Raw genomic sequence first — 17,131 nt, 5'->3', positions numbered from 1 at the left:
TCTTTTGTTTTTCTCTTATTCTACAAATATTTTAACAAAAATTATCATTGTTAATATCTAAATATGAAGTAATCTTAGTTACATTATTTTGCTTGATATTTTGAAATTTCAAAGCTTGCTATCTTGGCTAATATTAATTGATATGCATATCCTATGATATAAGTCAACATGGTTATTCTTACTTTTTTGATTAATTTGGGGGAGCTTTTTTTTTTTTTTTTTGAGATTCTGAAATTTTTGTTCCACAAAATTAGAGATATTTTTATTTGCCATTAAAAATCATAATTAATATGGCAAAATATACACCATACTGATTGATATTTACTTTTATTTGGTCAAGGTCTCAGAATATTCTTTCTAAAATTCTCCCAACACCAACCGAGTATTGGCCACCTACCTAAGATGGACAAGACCTCAGGTTCCTGGAAGAACCCTTGGCTTGACTTGGATCACAGGTCCATTCAGCGCTGCAATCACACGTGCGTCTCACGTGAGTGATTACCGAAGTCAGCAACAGTTTCTCTTGCTCTTTTTATCCCTTTAAATTATTAAAGAAAAAGGATAAGATTGTTCTACGTAAAAACGACTTTTGGGGGCCTCCGAATCCGGAGAGCAGCCATTTTTCCCAGGCTCTTCCCTTCTTTATTCTATTGCTTTCTTTCTTTTAAATATAATAATGATAATATTAATATTAATTACTTTTCTTCTCCGACTCTCTCTCTCTTTCGATCTCTGTCCTCCTTCCGTTCCGTCTTTCTCTCTTCTTTCCCTTTCCTGCACGCCATAGAGATCTAGGGTTAGGGTTTCGTTCAATTCTCTTCCCAGGTTCCGACCCGCAATCCCCCGTTTTCCCTCCCATGTGGAAGTTCTCCAAGGGTAGAAGAAGGTTCGTTCTCGCTTCCTCTGATGGAAAAACTATATTTTTATTTTTTTTGAGTTCGCTCTAGCTTTTTCTTCGTTAATTCGGTTCCTTTTTTGAGAAGTTATCAGTGATAATTGTTTGGACTTTGATCTTTTCTTTCCGATTCTAGGGTTTTCATATTCTGTTTGCTATTTGTGGGCTTTCTTGGCTTGGCGGGCTACCTTGGCTTTACGGCTTGGTTTTGTGATTTGAGGAATTGAATGATTGGCGATGCTGTGATGATGATTCGATTTTGGATTTGTGTGCTTGTGTTTGTGAATTCGTCAAGTAGGATTGCCTTTTGTTTTGTCTTGATTTATCTTGCAGTAATTTGTAATTGGAGTATTGAGGTGAATTACTTAGATTATGTGTCAAGTGGTTTAGGCAATGCTCCTAATTTTAAATTGCATGGATTTGATTTAAGGATATCTTCAAGTATCGAGTTTGAAATAGCGCTTGCTGAGTGATTGATTAATTTTTACAGTACTTCATCATGGAAGAATCAGAATTAGATTAAGACCAAGCTATACTCGTGTTGGTTAATTTATACAGCTCCCTTTTGCTCGTAAATTTTGTTGGCACTTATGCATCGGCTTTTCTTGCACGTGTGTGGAAGCCTAATGGCATGAATTATTTCTGCTATAGTTTTCAGTTGGAACTAACTATTCTATGTTACTGAATTCTTGTTACATGCTGGATTGTGCTTTTTACAGTGAGCTATGTTTTAACCAAGTGATTCATGTGCATACACTATACAGAGGACATTCCTTTTTTCCCTTTATAACTAGCAAGGGTCCTTGTCACTTTATTAAGCCTATTTGAAGCAATGATATATTTGGCATGTTGTCATTTTAAATTTTTTTTAAAGCAAGTCCTTTTTATATAATGAGATGATGTGGAAGGATATCCATGAGTGTGAACTTAGGGTTGCTGATAAGGTTGTTGAGTTTCTGGGGCTTGCAGATTTGCATAGAATGGTTGCTTGGATTGCAATATCACCTATCATTTCAAGAAAGGAAGAGCATAGATGGTTGTTTGTATTGAAGTGAGGGAAATCGATGTGTTTAAATTTGTCTTGAGGGCACCTCTCATAACAAAGAATCAGCTAGCGGATAGGCAAATTTTTCCAAGACGGGTGGGGCAAGGTAGGAAAATGGGAGTAATTGAAGCATGAAGTTAGATGAAATCTGATATGGTAGAGAAAAGTTCAGCAAAATAAATGGCGGGCATAAGACAATTGACAATTAGAATGTCTAAAAGGGGAGATGGATTTAGGGCGGAGCAATTTTTAAAAGAAGATGGAATGAGGACATTATTGGAAGGGGAAGGAAAATTGTTCTGTAGCAATGAAATAATCCAGAGCACTAATTGGAAGGAAATTAAAGGGTTAAAGTGATCATAGTACCAGGGTACCGGACATTATTAATCAGGTAAATAATTGAATACTTCTTGACATTCGAGGGACCTCTGAAAGGTACTATGTGATAATATCATATCGATTGGAAGGGAACAAAATTGCAGATGGTGACTTCAAATTGCAAGGGAAACTTGGATGCATGGGTATATAAAATATGATTGATAGTGTTTGGTGGCTACAAAATGTTTAGTGGGTAGAACAGAACTGTTTTTAAGGACTCAGGAAATCCCACATGCATTGGACGTTTCTTTTTGAATTAACTGATAATTACACTTTGAGTGAATGTAAATACCGTCTGTATTTAAGTATACTTTAACATAGGTTTCTTTAAATGGTCATCTTAGGTGGTTATTTTCCTTAAGGTCGCTGGCCATGCAAACACTTGGATTCTTGGAAACTTGGTGCTTCTGAAACAACTTCTGAAGGGTATAGCATGAACTCATGTTGAGATTGTAGTTAACTTCCCCTAGTATGCTATGTCCAAATTTGTAGTTTTCTGCATGAGAGTACAACTTGTTATCAGTCATGGCACGTGTCACCCTAAAATAATGTTGCATAATGACATTTTTCTACCTTTCCACTCTTTTAACTAAAAAATTTCACATCAAAAGCATATAAATAATGAGAGAATTTAAATTTCTGATAGGGGGAACAGCAAGGCTTCATCACCTTATAGAACCACATCCTCGCTTCCTTTTTTCAAAAAATCTTCACTATGAGATAACTTGGCCTAAACACCAGTTCTTTGCTGTGTCAAGGTTCAAATCCCAGAGTCTCCTTATGCCATTATCAGCTTCCTTCAAGACTTTAACATGTTCTGCTGCCTAGCCTAGCCACCTTTTCCTACCTTTCCTCTTTTCACAATTCTGTCCTTAACTTTTCCAATTTATTTGGTATGTTACCAAATAGAGACGTAGCATGCTATATAAAAATAGCAGCAGTAAACTAACAATTATGTAATAAAATTAAATATATTGGTAAAATAATAGACTAGTTACAGTATGGGTACAATCTTTATGTTTATAAGTCACTTTCTACACTTTAGGCATGACAGCGAACACCTAATATTTATCAGTCCTAGACAGCCACTTGCTCTTTGGACAAATTAAGAGGATAATACCAAGGCAGCTGCCCTAAACTCATTGTCTGGAAACTCGTGCATGAAAATTATGCCCCATATTTCAAATAGCTCTGTGGTGTGAAAGTTACATGCTATGTCACAAGCATATTCATGTATAATACAAAGTTGTATTGTGTGATTTTGCATGTTCCAAACATGCTTGTGCTCTAAATTTGGAGATGAAAAAAACTGTAGCAGCAAGAATGGTGTAAAGAATCTGTTCAGCAAAATTAGTTATTTCATTCACTAGTTGGAGTAGTGCTGACACAATCTTTTTTCCATGTTGTGAATTAGTTATTTTTGAATGGCATTTCATCCATTTCCAGTAGTAATCTTGAAAATGATCCTTACAAGTGAACTTTAAAAATAGTAAATTTTTGTCTAAGAAAAAAGGAACAAATTCTGCTTAAGCATTATGTGTTAGTTTGTTCACCTATTTGTATCCATGAAGCTCAACAAGACAATCTTTATGTAATATCTTTAGTATTTAGTAATAAATACAGATAAGTTAGATATTTTATATGCCACTAATAATCTACTGCATTCATGAAGATTTTGTTTAATTTGTTAAGGTCTTTCTTCAATAACTTTTTTTTTGTGTGTGTGTTGTGTCTGTATGTTTTGCTTTGCTTTTCTTGTTTCTCCCTTTTTTGGGGGTTGGGGGAAGGGGGGGGGGGGGGTGGGGTGCGTGGGATAGGGGTGGTGGATTTATGGTGAGATTATGTTATTTGTTAATGCAAGCAACCTTATTAATCATCATCATTATTATTATCAATAAGACTTTATCAGAAAATAATTGCAACGTCAACAGGTTGCTTTTGTTACATAAATTTGTTAGGAGTGTTTCATGGATGAGTGGTGAATATTTCATGAGTAACTTCTGAGCAGTTGAATAGCTGGTGAACAATTTGATTGTTTAAGAATGATTTGGAGAATCACTTGGCCAGTGAAATATCACGAAATTAGAGACTTTTTTAAAGTTTTGAGGAATATTCCATCTATCTGTGGAAATCAGTTGGCACATCTTACTTCCTACGAGTAATAAATGGTGTTATGGTTTGATGATTTAACATTTTAACTCATTTGAAAACTATCCTTTTATTTAGTTTTTGATATAAATATATCTGGTGGATTAATCAAGAAAATAGAGGAAGTCTCCTTTTTTTTTTTCAAATTAAATTGTAACTTGCACTTGATAGATTGTTGATAGATGTTGGAGAGGATTTTTAACTATCAAATTCGATAAATGCATGTAAGTTCTTACTGATGGAAGTTGATGATATATGCTGTGTTTAATATGATCGCAAGGAATAATTTTATTAAGTGGATATTTGGATGTTGATGTGTGCTTGAACATTATCTGTGGTATAGTAACAAATCAAGTCATCATCGGAGGAAACTTGGTGGGTACTATAAGATAGGTGTTTCATAAATAAACATATTTTAGATGGATTATTATAATTTTTTGTATCATATGTGAGCAGGAGTTAATATAATCTAACTAAACTAAATTTTAACAATTAATAAAATAGGATGACTTTTACTTTATTGATGATTGTTATTGTGTAGGTTGTAATTCAGCTATTACAGACAAAAAGGTATACGAGTGAAAATGAAACATCAGACTATTGCACTGTATAGCATGCTCACCTTAAACTTATTCAAGCTGCACTTTCATGGAAGCTTGCAATGAAATTCAGGCAGACTCAGATTGTTTTTTGTGTTGAAAAATCATTGAACCAGTCCTTCCCTTTCATGCCATATGGTAAGAATATTAAGTAGGTAATTATCATGATATTAAGTAGAAAATTACCTGGGATATTTGTTGGTGATGCATACTATACAAGTAGCTGATTCATGATGGAAGAAGCCTGGGTAAATTTGACATGCAACTGATAGCAAGGAGTTTTACCGTCACTTATCCAGCTTCTTCATTTTGCATCTTGTGAAGCGATAATAAAGTGACTCACCAGGTTGGAATGTTCATTCTTTGTAGATCAAATACATGGTCATACCTATGAGTATATGATATATAATTGCAACCATTTAGTTATCAGTAAACTCTAGTGCTAATAATGTTTTCTGAAATTTTGTATATGTAAAAGATTGAATTCTTATTATGACCCTTGCTATTCAAAGACTTCACAAGTCTTTTTGCTTGATTTCGTATGCAGGTTCATCCAGTCACATTTTAGCCAAATGTACTTTCCATGGCAGTAAAGTTTGTTTAAGAAAGCTTTGTATGGCTTCAGGCACTAGTCAGAAGAGAGGTATCAAGCAGAACTCATTGAACCTGGAAGACATACAGTTGGATGGTAATTGGGAAGATGTGACGTGCCCAATATGTTTGGATTTCCCACACAATGGAGTTTTACTGCAGTGCTCCTCATATGATCAGGGGTGTCGACCATTCATGTGTGATACAGATCACACCCACTCAAACTGTCTCAGTCGTTTTAAGAGTGCATATGGGTTGCCTGCCGTGGCAAAAGTTCCATCAACTACCAATGAGACTTCTCTTGAAAGCTTTCAAGAGATCCCATCGAGCCCCAACAGCCGACCAACCTGCCCACTGTGTAGAGGAGATGTAATAGGATGGATTGTACTTGATGAGGCCCGTCTGCATCTGAACATGAAGAAAAGGTGCTGCCAAGAGAAATACTGTTCATATGCTGGCAACTTTTTTGAGCTGCAGAAGCACGCTCAATTAAAACACCCCCATTCACGTCCTTCTGAAATAGACCCTGCAAGACAACAAGATTGGGAAAATTTCCAGCAGTCCTCAGAGATCATAGATGTCTTGAGCACCATACATGCAGAAGTACCTCATGGTGTGGTTTTGGGGGACTATGTAATCGAGTATGGAGATGAAGAGACAGGAGACGAGTACGACGAATTCCACCGGAATAGACGCAAGTGGTGGACCTCCTGCATGTTGTTTGCAAACTGTAGGGCTTCAAGAAACCGACGGAGATCAGGAAGGAGTGAAAGAAGTGAAAGGAGAAGCAGCCGCCGATCAAGCTCTGATGGTTCAAATATGGATGAGGCTTCTACAAGATCTGTAGACATAAGAGAATACAGATTTGATGAAATCGATGACGAGTATCTAGGAGCCGCCAGTGGTGGTGGTGGTGGTGCAGCATCCAGAAGAATCCCCAGCCATTACAGGTTTGTTTAAATTTCTTTTTGTGTTATACTTTAGGCATCGATTGTGCTGGAATGTAAAGATAGTCTTTCCACTGCAATAATTTGATTTGGTTCACTGATGAGGCACATGCCAAACCAAATTGAGATGAAATATTGAGTTTCTGTTATGCATCTTTAATCCATCAACCCACCCACCCCCCATCAAAATGCTTGTTTTTTCCCCTCCAGAATTCAAGCATGGCAAAGGATCAGTAATATAAAGATTGATGGATTGGACTATTTCTCTGCGGTTATGACTCTATTTGTTGGTTTCTAGTTACTTTGGCTGATATTTTATGTCTTCTGCAAAATCTTGAACAGATATGCAAGGCGCAGATCTCGTTTTTATGATCCTTGACGAGCAAGCGTCCAAGGCATCCACAGCATCCAAGGCGTCCACTGCACTGTGGGGTCTTTCTTTTATCTTCTTACATCCAGATTTCATTCTCTTTTGCTGCTATAGGATGTCTATGACATTTGTTTGTGCATATGAATATGCTATTGTATTGTATGCAGTCCTCAGCAAATTTAGTGTCTACAATTTGTCGACTGTTTCTCCTTCCTTTGTTATTGTAAGCCGAATCTCTGAGTTAAGCCGATGGAAAGATGGATGGAGCTCCCCCCTGCATGCGAAAATTCTATTGGGAATCTGAGACTCGCAAGGCAATACTGGAGAAGCTGGTTAATGGCCGCTGACTTGATCCAGACAAATTGGGGAATTAAGACATGATGCCGGCTCTATAATCAAATTGTGCTGCGCCATATTTCCCAAGTGCGATGCGATGTGGAATTAAGGCATGATGTTTTGTTTTTATTTGGGAGAAAATTATAATGAGCTCATCTGAGATCGTACCGCATGGTAAGTTCGGTCCGCCCATTCAACCCGACGGCCATTTTTAGTAGCCTGTTAGGACTCCGGTAATTAAAAATTAAAGAAATTTCTAGCCTCATTCTTGTTCCACAAAAATAAAAATAGAAGAGTCTTGTGTGGTTGGTCATGTCATGTGGGGGCTGTCTATGCCTGTCTCTGTCCGCATCTTCTTCTTTCTTCTTCTGAAGAAAAAAGAGGAAAAGGTGGAGGAAGAGACAAGCTTATTTCCGCGTAGCAGCCTTCACTCCGTCAGAAAAATATTCGATGTGGGCAGAAATGATCGTATATTGGGCATCTTGGCCGATTTTACTCATATCCTTTCCACCCATGGGTCCGACTTAGTTACTCTTCTGGGCTCCGACACGAATACCATGTGTGAGTATGTCACATCTGGCACCATCGAGGCTACTAGAAGAACGATACGTTCTTTCAGATCTCGTGTCCGAGTAGAAAGCATCCGTTCGCCACAATTTAATCGATGTCCGTGTGTTTCGAATCCGGAATAACTTGGTTGGAAGTAAGGCTATGCTCTTACTAGGTTACCACCTCAGTGGCCTCTATCCATATCTTCAAAAAAATGGTTTTAAAATGCTTCTACTTCATCATGGTTGTCTAATAAATTAGTAGGATTTTTTTTTACGAATATCTTTTTAATAATTTACATTTATGTGAATATTTTTTAAAAAAATTATATTTATTTCTGTATTTTTATAAAATACTATTTTTTACAAATATCTCTAATACAAAATTATATTTATTTTAATTAAAAATAAAATAAAATTTAAAATTAATTTCTTGTTTTCTACCAATATTTTTTTACATATTTATGCATTAAAATTATTTTATTATTTTAATTTGAAACTGTTAATTTTTAATGATGCTATAGATTCTGTAAGTACATATACAAAAATAAAAATAAAAAATAAATAAAATAATAAAATAAATATTATATACATATTAATTTTTTAAAAAAATATTTATGTAAAATTTGATATTTAAATAATAGAATAACATTCTACTCCACTCGAATAATATCATTACCCTGTGTGATAATGGTGACAATTTAAGTACTCTACTATGGAAAGCAATTGGAATAGGCCGTTATAAGATTTCTTTGGGCCTGACGGTTTTGGCAGCCAATGGGATTGTCCGACCCGCGCGGCTTGTAACGGCCCGCCATGATCCGGGCTCCGTCGCTTTTCCCGCGCCTCCCAGGCGCCCTCCCGGTAACCGTGAAGCGGAGCGCCGAAGCCTACCATGCCAGAGACGACAAGTCCACCCTCACCGTCAATAGCTCAGAAATCGCCGGCGTAACGGCATTCTCTCCTCCCCGCTTCTTTCTTCTCGGAAATCCTTGACCCTAACCCTAATCTCCTTTTTTTTTTGCTCTTGGTGCAGGTCGAGCTGCTGCAGGTTGGGCGACACCTCCTTCGCCCTTGACGACGGCATGGGGCGGATTGACATAAATAGATGGTGAGAAAACCTTTCGCCTGATAAAATCTGTTGTTTGCTCCATCGTTCTCCATCGAATGCTCACTGGTATGCATCCCTCATTCAACCAATTGCGTAGGGTAAATGAAATCTCAGATGCGAATGAAGTGGTTGCTGTCTAGTAAGCGTTGTTGATTGGTGCTTTTAATTGATTGGTTCCCGATATCTACTTTCTTGATCGTGCTTTGATGGATTTGCGCTGTTTGGGTTTTCTTTGAGCAATAATAAAGAGATGAGATATATGTTCGAGTCAATGCTCATTTGAAGGGTTTCAGGGCAAAAGACGTGCCTTCTCTGTCAGGTAAAAAGTTTGATTTTTTTGTTTTCCTGCTTTTTTGTTTCTTTAGTTTAGGTTGGAAAGTTACTCTCAAGTTGATGTTTCCCTAATTAGAAATTTTTTTGGGGAGTATAATGTTCCAGTTTAACTTATTTCTTTCAATTAATATGCAGTTTAGTACCTTACGATTTTTTTTTAATTTCAATTAAGGCGTGTCAGGTGGCGTGGCTAAAACCTGTTTTGTTCACTTGAAAATTATCTTCTTCATTCTGTTCAAAGCTCTTGCTCTAAAGAAAATTTCATTGAGTACTTTTTTACTTGTTATTTTGGTGCGCAAATTTCAGTAAGAAGCATAGATTTGGCACTAGATATGTCCCAACTATCATCCTTTCTAAATGTGGCCCGAGTGCCTCCTTCAGGCATGATTGGTGAGGCAAACCTTGTTTTTTCAGGAGCCAGTTTGATGTGAGTAGGGAATTAGCTTAACACCTTATAATTTGGCATCGACTTCAGATCTTATGTGTCTGTTCATTACTTGATGGCATTAGCACATATTCTTCCATTAATGTTGTTTAAATGTTAAAGTGTGGAAGGTCATAGGGATTTATATTTTAGAAATAAACTTGAATAGGAAATTATGAAGTTGGCTGCTGACTGTAAATAACTTTCATGACTTTTTAGCTTTATGTGTAGAACTGACAATGTTGAGGAAGTCTGAAGAGCTCATGATAGCCACATCTGGAATGTATTATTAGTGGCTTTTAAACTAATTTCATGTTTTCAAGCTCTAGACCAAGATGACCGGATCGATGGTAATTCAGCACCAAAAGCAGCAGCAACAGCAATAAGAACTATGACAGAGTGAACTTAGAGAAAAATATCTTTCATTCAATTACTCATGTTATGTCAAACATTTATTAACAGATCGGTTAATTTTGTGTGGACATTATCATTTAACAATTATTCAATAATTTATTTTTATCAAGACTCTGTTGATTTTTAATGTTCCATTGTTCATTCCCTATTAGCATTCCCGGGAAAATTATTTCTTCAAACCTGAAGAAATCATTTCTTGTTCCCATCCTATGCTAAAATTTTAAATAAAACAAACTATGTACTTCAGCCAAATATTAACATTGTAATGTGCTAGTCTGTATCTTAGAAATTGTTATGATCAATCGGCGGGAAGTGTGCGAACACTAATTCAGAAGGATAAGAGCTATTTGTTTACTGTGAAAAGGAGTCATTCTGATAGATGAGGAATGCTACTATGATCCAATATCTTTATGTGTTGAAGTTATGCTCCATGATGCTACAATGCTGTGAAAAAAGTGACGTTGGTTAATGATTCTATATGGGACAAACATAAAGATACTTCTTTGTTTCCATCTGATAAAAATTATGTTCTTGCAAGTTCTATACTGATCAAAATTATATTCTTGCAAGATTCATGCAGTGTGACAGAATATGAAACTCTCTACATTAGATCTGTGTCAATGTTCTGGTTTCCCCTGAAGAAGATTTCTTGTGGCTTCAAGTGTGTATTGAACTATATATAAGGACCAAATATCACTTAGAAAAACATGGATCCCTGTCAGTCATATTATTTTCCTCCGGCAATAGAAATAAATTTGGTTAACTAGGAAGAATTTACCCTTAAAAGTTCAAACACCAGTTTGATACTTCAAGAGCAATAGGTTGCTTTTATGCAGCCTGAGGAAGATTGTTCTAGTTGATTGCCAGAAATTTTTGCAGAAATTTTCAAAATTATACTGTTCTGGGCTGAGAATATGAGTATACAACTATTTTACTGGAATTTAAACATTGCAGATCTTCAGAATTGTCTATGTTATCCAGGTATGAGAATTTTTGAATCTTGTAAAATCTAAATAAATGTTATTTATCTGAATTTGCTAGAGTTTTACCCCTGCTCTAGGGCCTGCATTCTTTTTTTTTAATAAATATTCCACATTAGCCTGACTAGGTCAAAAGGACTCACGAACTGTTATTTCATCATTGTTCACTGTGGCATCATAGCATGTTTCCATTGTGGGGTTATGCCACATATACATTGTCTTGGACTAATATTTTCAAAAAATCTTCTTTTCTGTGGACATGCCTAAGCCTCAGTGACTAAGGCCCTATTTGGGGGAGCTGTTGGTAGTAGAGCTTTTGGAAGTAGAGAGAGCTGTCTGAAGCAGAGCGTTTATAAAAAGCTGTTTGCTGTTTGGTAACTACATTTCTAAAGTGCTGTGACACTTTAACATATGTTTGGTAAACAAACTGAGAAAGTACTTTTGTGTGACAAAATGATCATAAAGGACATTACCAGTATTATACAACAGAGCATAATAGAATATAATATGTATTAATATATAAATATATGATATAGTATAATATTAATGTAATATAATATAATATTATTATAATATAGTACTATAACATTATGTATTATAGAATAATAATTTAATATAATATTAAATTATTTAACATAACACATCAATGTATTATGATATAATATAATATAATATTATATTTATAGTATAATACAATAATAAATATATAAAATATTATAATTATTAGTGTAAATTAATTTTTCATCCTTCTAATGACTATTTATCTCTCTAACAAATTTTCTAACTAGGTGATAAAATTGGTTAACTAATTACTAATATTATTTATTTATTTATTTAGATCAGATTATTTGCCACTCACTCATTTTTTTATTTTATTTATTTATTTTTTTATTATTTTATTTCATTGAAATATAGAGGGGTCGCCGGCCATGGGTGGTGGCCGGCATGGTGGCTGCCACCATGGGCAGCCACGAGCTCCCAAAACAAAAAAAAAAAGAAAGAAGAAGAAGAAGAAGGAACAGAGGCGGCGACGTTGAGAGGAAGAAGAAGATAGAGAGGGGGAGGGCGAGGATGGGTGAGAGAGTAAGAGGGGGGGTGAGGATTTTGGGGAAAAAAAGTATGATTTAAATGAGGGTATTTTGATACAAAAAACAGCTTTCCGACAAAGCTGAAAACAACGTTTTCAAAAAGCTCCAAATTGGAGCTTCTTCCCAAAAGCTGTTTTTAGCTTCCCGCAAAAGCTGAACCAGCTTTCCGAAATTTTACCAAACACCATTTTTTATCTAAAAGTACTTTTGGAGTGCCAGAAAGTACTTTTTGGCCCTCCAAAAGCTTCCCCAAACAAGACCTAAATATTCACCTAATCAACCAAGTTGGAACAGCCAGTCAATTCGGACATTGTGCTTTGTATGATGTGGAGCAATTGGTTATTGCAATCTTTAGAACCTTAATATCATATCTGTTTTTTTGGCCCAATTTCTTTCTCGGAGATATACCATATATGTTTTGTTGACCCAATTCTTTGAAAAGTATGGTACATCTGTTTTTTCAGGTCTGTGACTGACTCCACTTCATTGAATGCATATATGTACATGTCAAAAACGCTGAAGTGAAGGTACTTGCATGTAGAGAGGTGCTTTATATGTCTGTACATAAATTGCCCTTGCATTTTTATATGTGCAAACAGTGTAAAAAATTAATAAGTTCGTGTTTCTTTTGTTTTTTCCTTTTAAGGTACAGAAAGGAGTTCCAGCTGAAATCCAGACAAATCCAATCATGGGAACCACTTTTTTTAATGGAGTAAAAGGAGAGCATGCTCTTCGTACAAATCAACTAAAGCAACCATGGAATTTGTTTCTTTCTCTTCCCTCTTCATGGTGACTGTGTGAGCTAAGTTGCCTATTTAGAATCAAAAAAGAGCTATGTTATATGGACAATTGGTTGATAATCTGCAATTTCGGTCTTTCCTACTAGTCTTTAGCTTATGTGAGCATGGATAAATCTGGAAATGACATGTACAACTTGGTTCTGGGAGTTTTCCAGGAACCATCTAATATATGCATACATACACATATTCACAGATACATATAAGTATACAAGCAAGCATGCATGCGTGTTTGTTGAAGGATAATACCTGCTACACAAATGTGCTTGGTCTTTTAATTTTATCTTCTTTTCCTATAGTGAACCTCCCTTTAGATTGTCAATCCTATGTAGATGAGACAATGCTTGTCTTTAGTGCTGTTTGAGTTCCCACATATGGTTGACCTGCTCTCCTGCCTGTTATCTATAATATTTTAGCATTTCTAAAGACTTGATTCTTCTTTTATTTAGTATGGTTGGTGCAGTCTTCAAGTTTTTGTTTGTTAGTGCATTGTGGCATCTGGGATAAGGAAGTAAATTATATTAACACTAAGCAGTTGCATTTATCCATATAATTATATCAATTATGTAAACTTAAGGTAAAAGTCTATTTCTTGAACATTGATGTTTATCTGTCGCTTGCTAAAGGCCCACCAGTTTGGAACTACCTTCATGCACTTAATAGTTTATGGAGTTATTCCATTAAGATAAATTAATGCATCTTCCTTCTATCTTTTTCTTTTTTCTCTTTCCTTTTTTATTTATATGTCTATTTTTTATTTTTTTAACTTATCATGTATAATATCAGTCAAAGAGCCATTTCAAGACCCCTTTTTTTTTGCATTACTCTAGATAAATGCTTTAGTATACTGGGATTCCAAAACATGATGTCATACCTCTCTCTCTCTCTCTCTCTCTCTCTCTCTCTCTCTCTCTCTCTCTCCCCCGCATGCACATATATATATGTGTGTGTGTGTGTGTGTGTGTGTGTGTACATCTATGTATTATGGACATTTACTTTGCTCCTATGTACTAGGGATGTACTTAATAACCATGTCGATGTGGGCCACATCTATTCTACTATAGACAAATATCACTTCAAGGCTGCGTGCAATGGCTGACATGCACCAAACTAATCTTGGAGCCAAGCAATTAAAGGTTTGAGGAGCAGTTTTTCACAATATGAACATTTTCAACAACTTGGCAAGTAATACCAATGGGCCAAACTATTTTTCCTTGGAGCAAAGGTTTTTTAATTTTTACCACGGGAACATTTTTGGCAACTAGGCAAGTAGTTTGCTTATTCAGTAAGTTTTTGGTATTTGGTACAACCTGGGCCCCTTATGAATGCATATGTATCAAAGGGATGATGAATTGATGATGGTATGATCGCCAAACTCCAAATGCACGCTAAAAGTTTCTTGTGTATATAGCTCAGTGTAATTAAGTGGATATATACCTGTGTATTCTCCGTTTCTAGTAGTTAGGGTTGGCTTTAATTATCTTCTCATGCAATGTTCTGTCCTGTTCTGCCAGCAACTAGGATTTACAGAAAACGTTATTAAAGGTTACATGAAATTGTTTGCGGTTCTTTTTGATTAAAACTTTCAGTGTTACTATTTTACATGCGATGGTTCCATTCTGTTGTGCTTCAGGGGTTGAATTGTTGTGACCAATCCATTTGTATTACGTGTTGTGATGCATTCCAGCATGCACCGGTAAGTTTCTGATGGTTTATTGCATTCTTTGTTGATGAGAAGGAATTCTTGGTGAAGCTAAAGCAGACGTTGCTTGGATGTTTCTGTTGCTCGGAAGGAAAGAAGAAGGCAGAAGTGTGCAACCGGACGAAGGCAAGAGGTAGAGTGGAACCGGATGAGATATTTGGTACCAAGGTGCTATAATCTATGATGTTCTTGTTCGATTGGGGACTTGAATACGTTCTGCCGTATTGGAACTTTTCTTTTTCTTTATTTGATTACCGAATAAGTGGAAGATATCCCCAAGTAAGGGGATATCCTCTCAAAATCTTGCCAAACTTCAAGAAGTTGTGGCTTATTCCTTGTGGGAGATATCCCATCTTATACTAGAAAATAGGCTTGTTCTTATTCCGTTTCGGTTATCATTTTACTCTTAACAAACACCGAAAATGTAAGAGGGCAATCTGGTCTTATGAAAAAAAACTATTTCATGAAACAAATGCTAATCTTGGTAGTGCAGATCCTAAAGATTTCCAATCATCGGTCAAAACTGAAGAAATAATTTGGTCAAATATTAAATAGAAGTCTTCAATCAAAACTATATCAAAGTTTTAGATAGTAAGAATTATCTGCTTCAATAAATTTTTGTTGTATGGTTGTAGACCCTCTTGGAGAAAGACTGCATTTACAAACCCTATTATGGTACCAAAAGAGCGTTCTATATTGTTATTGGTGCAATGGTACCAAATGATCTCTAAAATTGTGCTAGCCTTAGGTCATGTTCGATTGTTGTTTGATGTATGCCAATTGGTTGTAGAGAATTAGTAGTTAACTTAGAAAAAGAAAAAAAAAAAAAAGAACTTGTCCTTTTGTAAGAATGAGCTCAAAAAAATCATTCAGAAAAGTTACCCAAATGATTTGTACATTCATTTTGCTTCATTAAATAGCAAACTCTACGATCCCAATTCAAAGGGAATAATGAGAATACACCACATTGGCTGAGTGACTTTTTGAGTGATTTATTTGAGTGACTCAAGCTTTTCAGTATTCAAACCTAATCCTCTCTCACATTGAGCCAAATAAAATTATCCCGTAAGAAATAAATATAGTTCATAAAATAGCTCCTTATTCCGCCACCCGGGCTAACTTAATCTAGAATCAAGACACATCTCAAGACTATATAGAGCAATAACTTTTGTCAGGCAATACATATCATTTAGAGCATGTTTAAGTAATGAGGATTTGGATATACTTTTGGACAAAATTTATTCAAATAAGGAGAGTAAAATTTCCAAAGGCTTACTAACACTTCTGCCTTGTTAGCTATAAAAATTAATTTATTTGTTTATTTATATCAGATATAATAACTAAGTTTGATATATTTGTCTCATACTGCACTTTTGTCCTTACTATCACTAGGGACATTTTGATGGATAAGTAGTCCATCTCAAGCCAATTCTTTTCTCGTTCTCGATATCAATAGTAGGTTTCATGGACAGACTGCGACCCATAGTTTTCAGCTACTCAGCTCGCTTAAAGTAGGTGCAAGCTCTAGTCGTGTGATTCGTCCCTTTTTTTTGGATAAAAATGGGGGGGGGGGGGGGGGGGGGGGCAGCTCGCTTAAAGTAGGTGCAAGCTCTAGTCGTGTGATTCGTCCCTTTTTTTTGGATAAAAATGGGGGGGGGGGCCATAGCAGCCTCCATTGGACCCCCTTCCACCAAGCAATGTTCTATGCGGGTCGCAAGTTTCCGCATGCCCTCTCCAATCTATGGGAAATCCTAGCTGGGCCATCCACGTGTGAGTACGTCACTCCAGCGCCACCTCAGTACTGATGGAAGGAAAGTATATCCACACAGAGCCATCCAGACGTGAGGCATGCAGTACTCTGATTTAATCGATGCCCGCGCGTTTCGAACTCGGACAACTCAGTTGGAGTCCAAGCTCCCTTACCACCAGGTTACCACTTTGGTGGCTTTTTTCAAAACAAAAAGGAAGACACTCGTGCAAGTGTCGGTCCGAACCCTGGATGCTTCATCTGCCTGCCTTCATTTAGGTCAGATATTCCTCTTCCATGGGCAAAGAACCAATGCCATTTCCCAGTGTTGTCTACAAAGAAGATGCGTCTCTAAATGCCCTCTCTGCATCTCTGTATTGCCTGTTACCAGCAGTTCAGCGGCCACACACCCAAAGGCCTTCTTCTAACCTCAACAACCCAACCACCACCTTTGAGAGCTAACAGCCAGGAAGAGCTCCAAATGCTAACCAACCACCTTCTTTCTCCCCAACCCCACCTCATATCTCCAGTGATTTCTGGACTTGCCTCAACTACTCGGTTTGGATCATGCATTTAGATCACTCGCTTGTCCTTGGTGCACTCAAAGCTAGAAACTAGTCTACCTGTCTCAAACTACCAACTACCGTGAGTAATAAAAGGCTGGCGAGTGATGTCCTT

At 36.4% G+C, this 17,131-nt stretch overlaps 1 protein-coding gene and 1 long non-coding RNA gene across 5 annotated transcripts; both read left to right on the top strand.

Annotated features, from left to right (window-relative positions):
- The first annotated feature begins 559 nt into the window (after positions 1–559).
- On the top strand, positions 560–7,173 carry LOC103717117 (uncharacterized). The gene is made up of 3 exons (XM_088716711.2): positions 560–886; positions 5,613–6,606; positions 6,946–7,173. The coding sequence occupies exons 2-3, from the start codon at positions 5,681–5,683 to the stop codon at positions 6,980–6,982; spliced, it is 963 nt and encodes a 320-aa protein (XP_088572837.1). The 5' UTR covers positions 560–886; positions 5,613–5,680; the 3' UTR covers positions 6,983–7,173.
- Positions 7,174–8,387: 1,214 nt separating this feature from the next.
- LOC120105257 (uncharacterized) lies at positions 8,388–15,090 on the top strand. 4 transcript variants are annotated; one of them, XR_016399525.1, is made up of 6 exons: positions 8,388–8,805; positions 8,894–8,968; positions 9,066–11,392; positions 12,466–12,752; positions 12,860–14,549; positions 14,743–15,090. It is a non-coding gene; the product is annotated as an uncharacterized LOC120105257 (long non-coding RNA). The 4 variants fall into 4 exon arrangements; XR_016399524.1 differs by having other exon boundaries at positions 12,854–14,549; XR_016399523.1 differs by having other exon boundaries at positions 8,394–8,805; positions 9,066–9,287; positions 12,672–12,752; positions 12,854–14,549.
- Positions 15,091–17,131: the final 2,041 nt, after the last annotated feature.

This window comes from Phoenix dactylifera, chromosome 2 (assembly GCF_051530095.1).
Source record: "Phoenix dactylifera cultivar Ajwa chromosome 2, Ajwa_hap1_PhDact_Kaust_v1.1, whole genome shotgun sequence".
In the NCBI taxonomy this organism is placed as follows: Eukaryota; Viridiplantae; Streptophyta; class Magnoliopsida; order Arecales; family Arecaceae; genus Phoenix; species Phoenix dactylifera.
Note: the sequence above shows the minus strand (reverse complement) of the source record. Positions and strands in the feature narration are given on the sequence as shown.

Coding starts and splice junctions, on each gene's coding strand:
- LOC103717117 (XM_088716711.2), top strand. CDS start 5,681: ATGGCTTCAGGCACTAGTCAGAAGAGAGGTATCAAGCAGAACTCATTG. Junction 6,607..6,945: donor AGAATCCCCAGCCATTACAG/GTTTGTTTAAAT, acceptor AATCTTGAACAG/ATATGCAAGGCGCAGATCTC.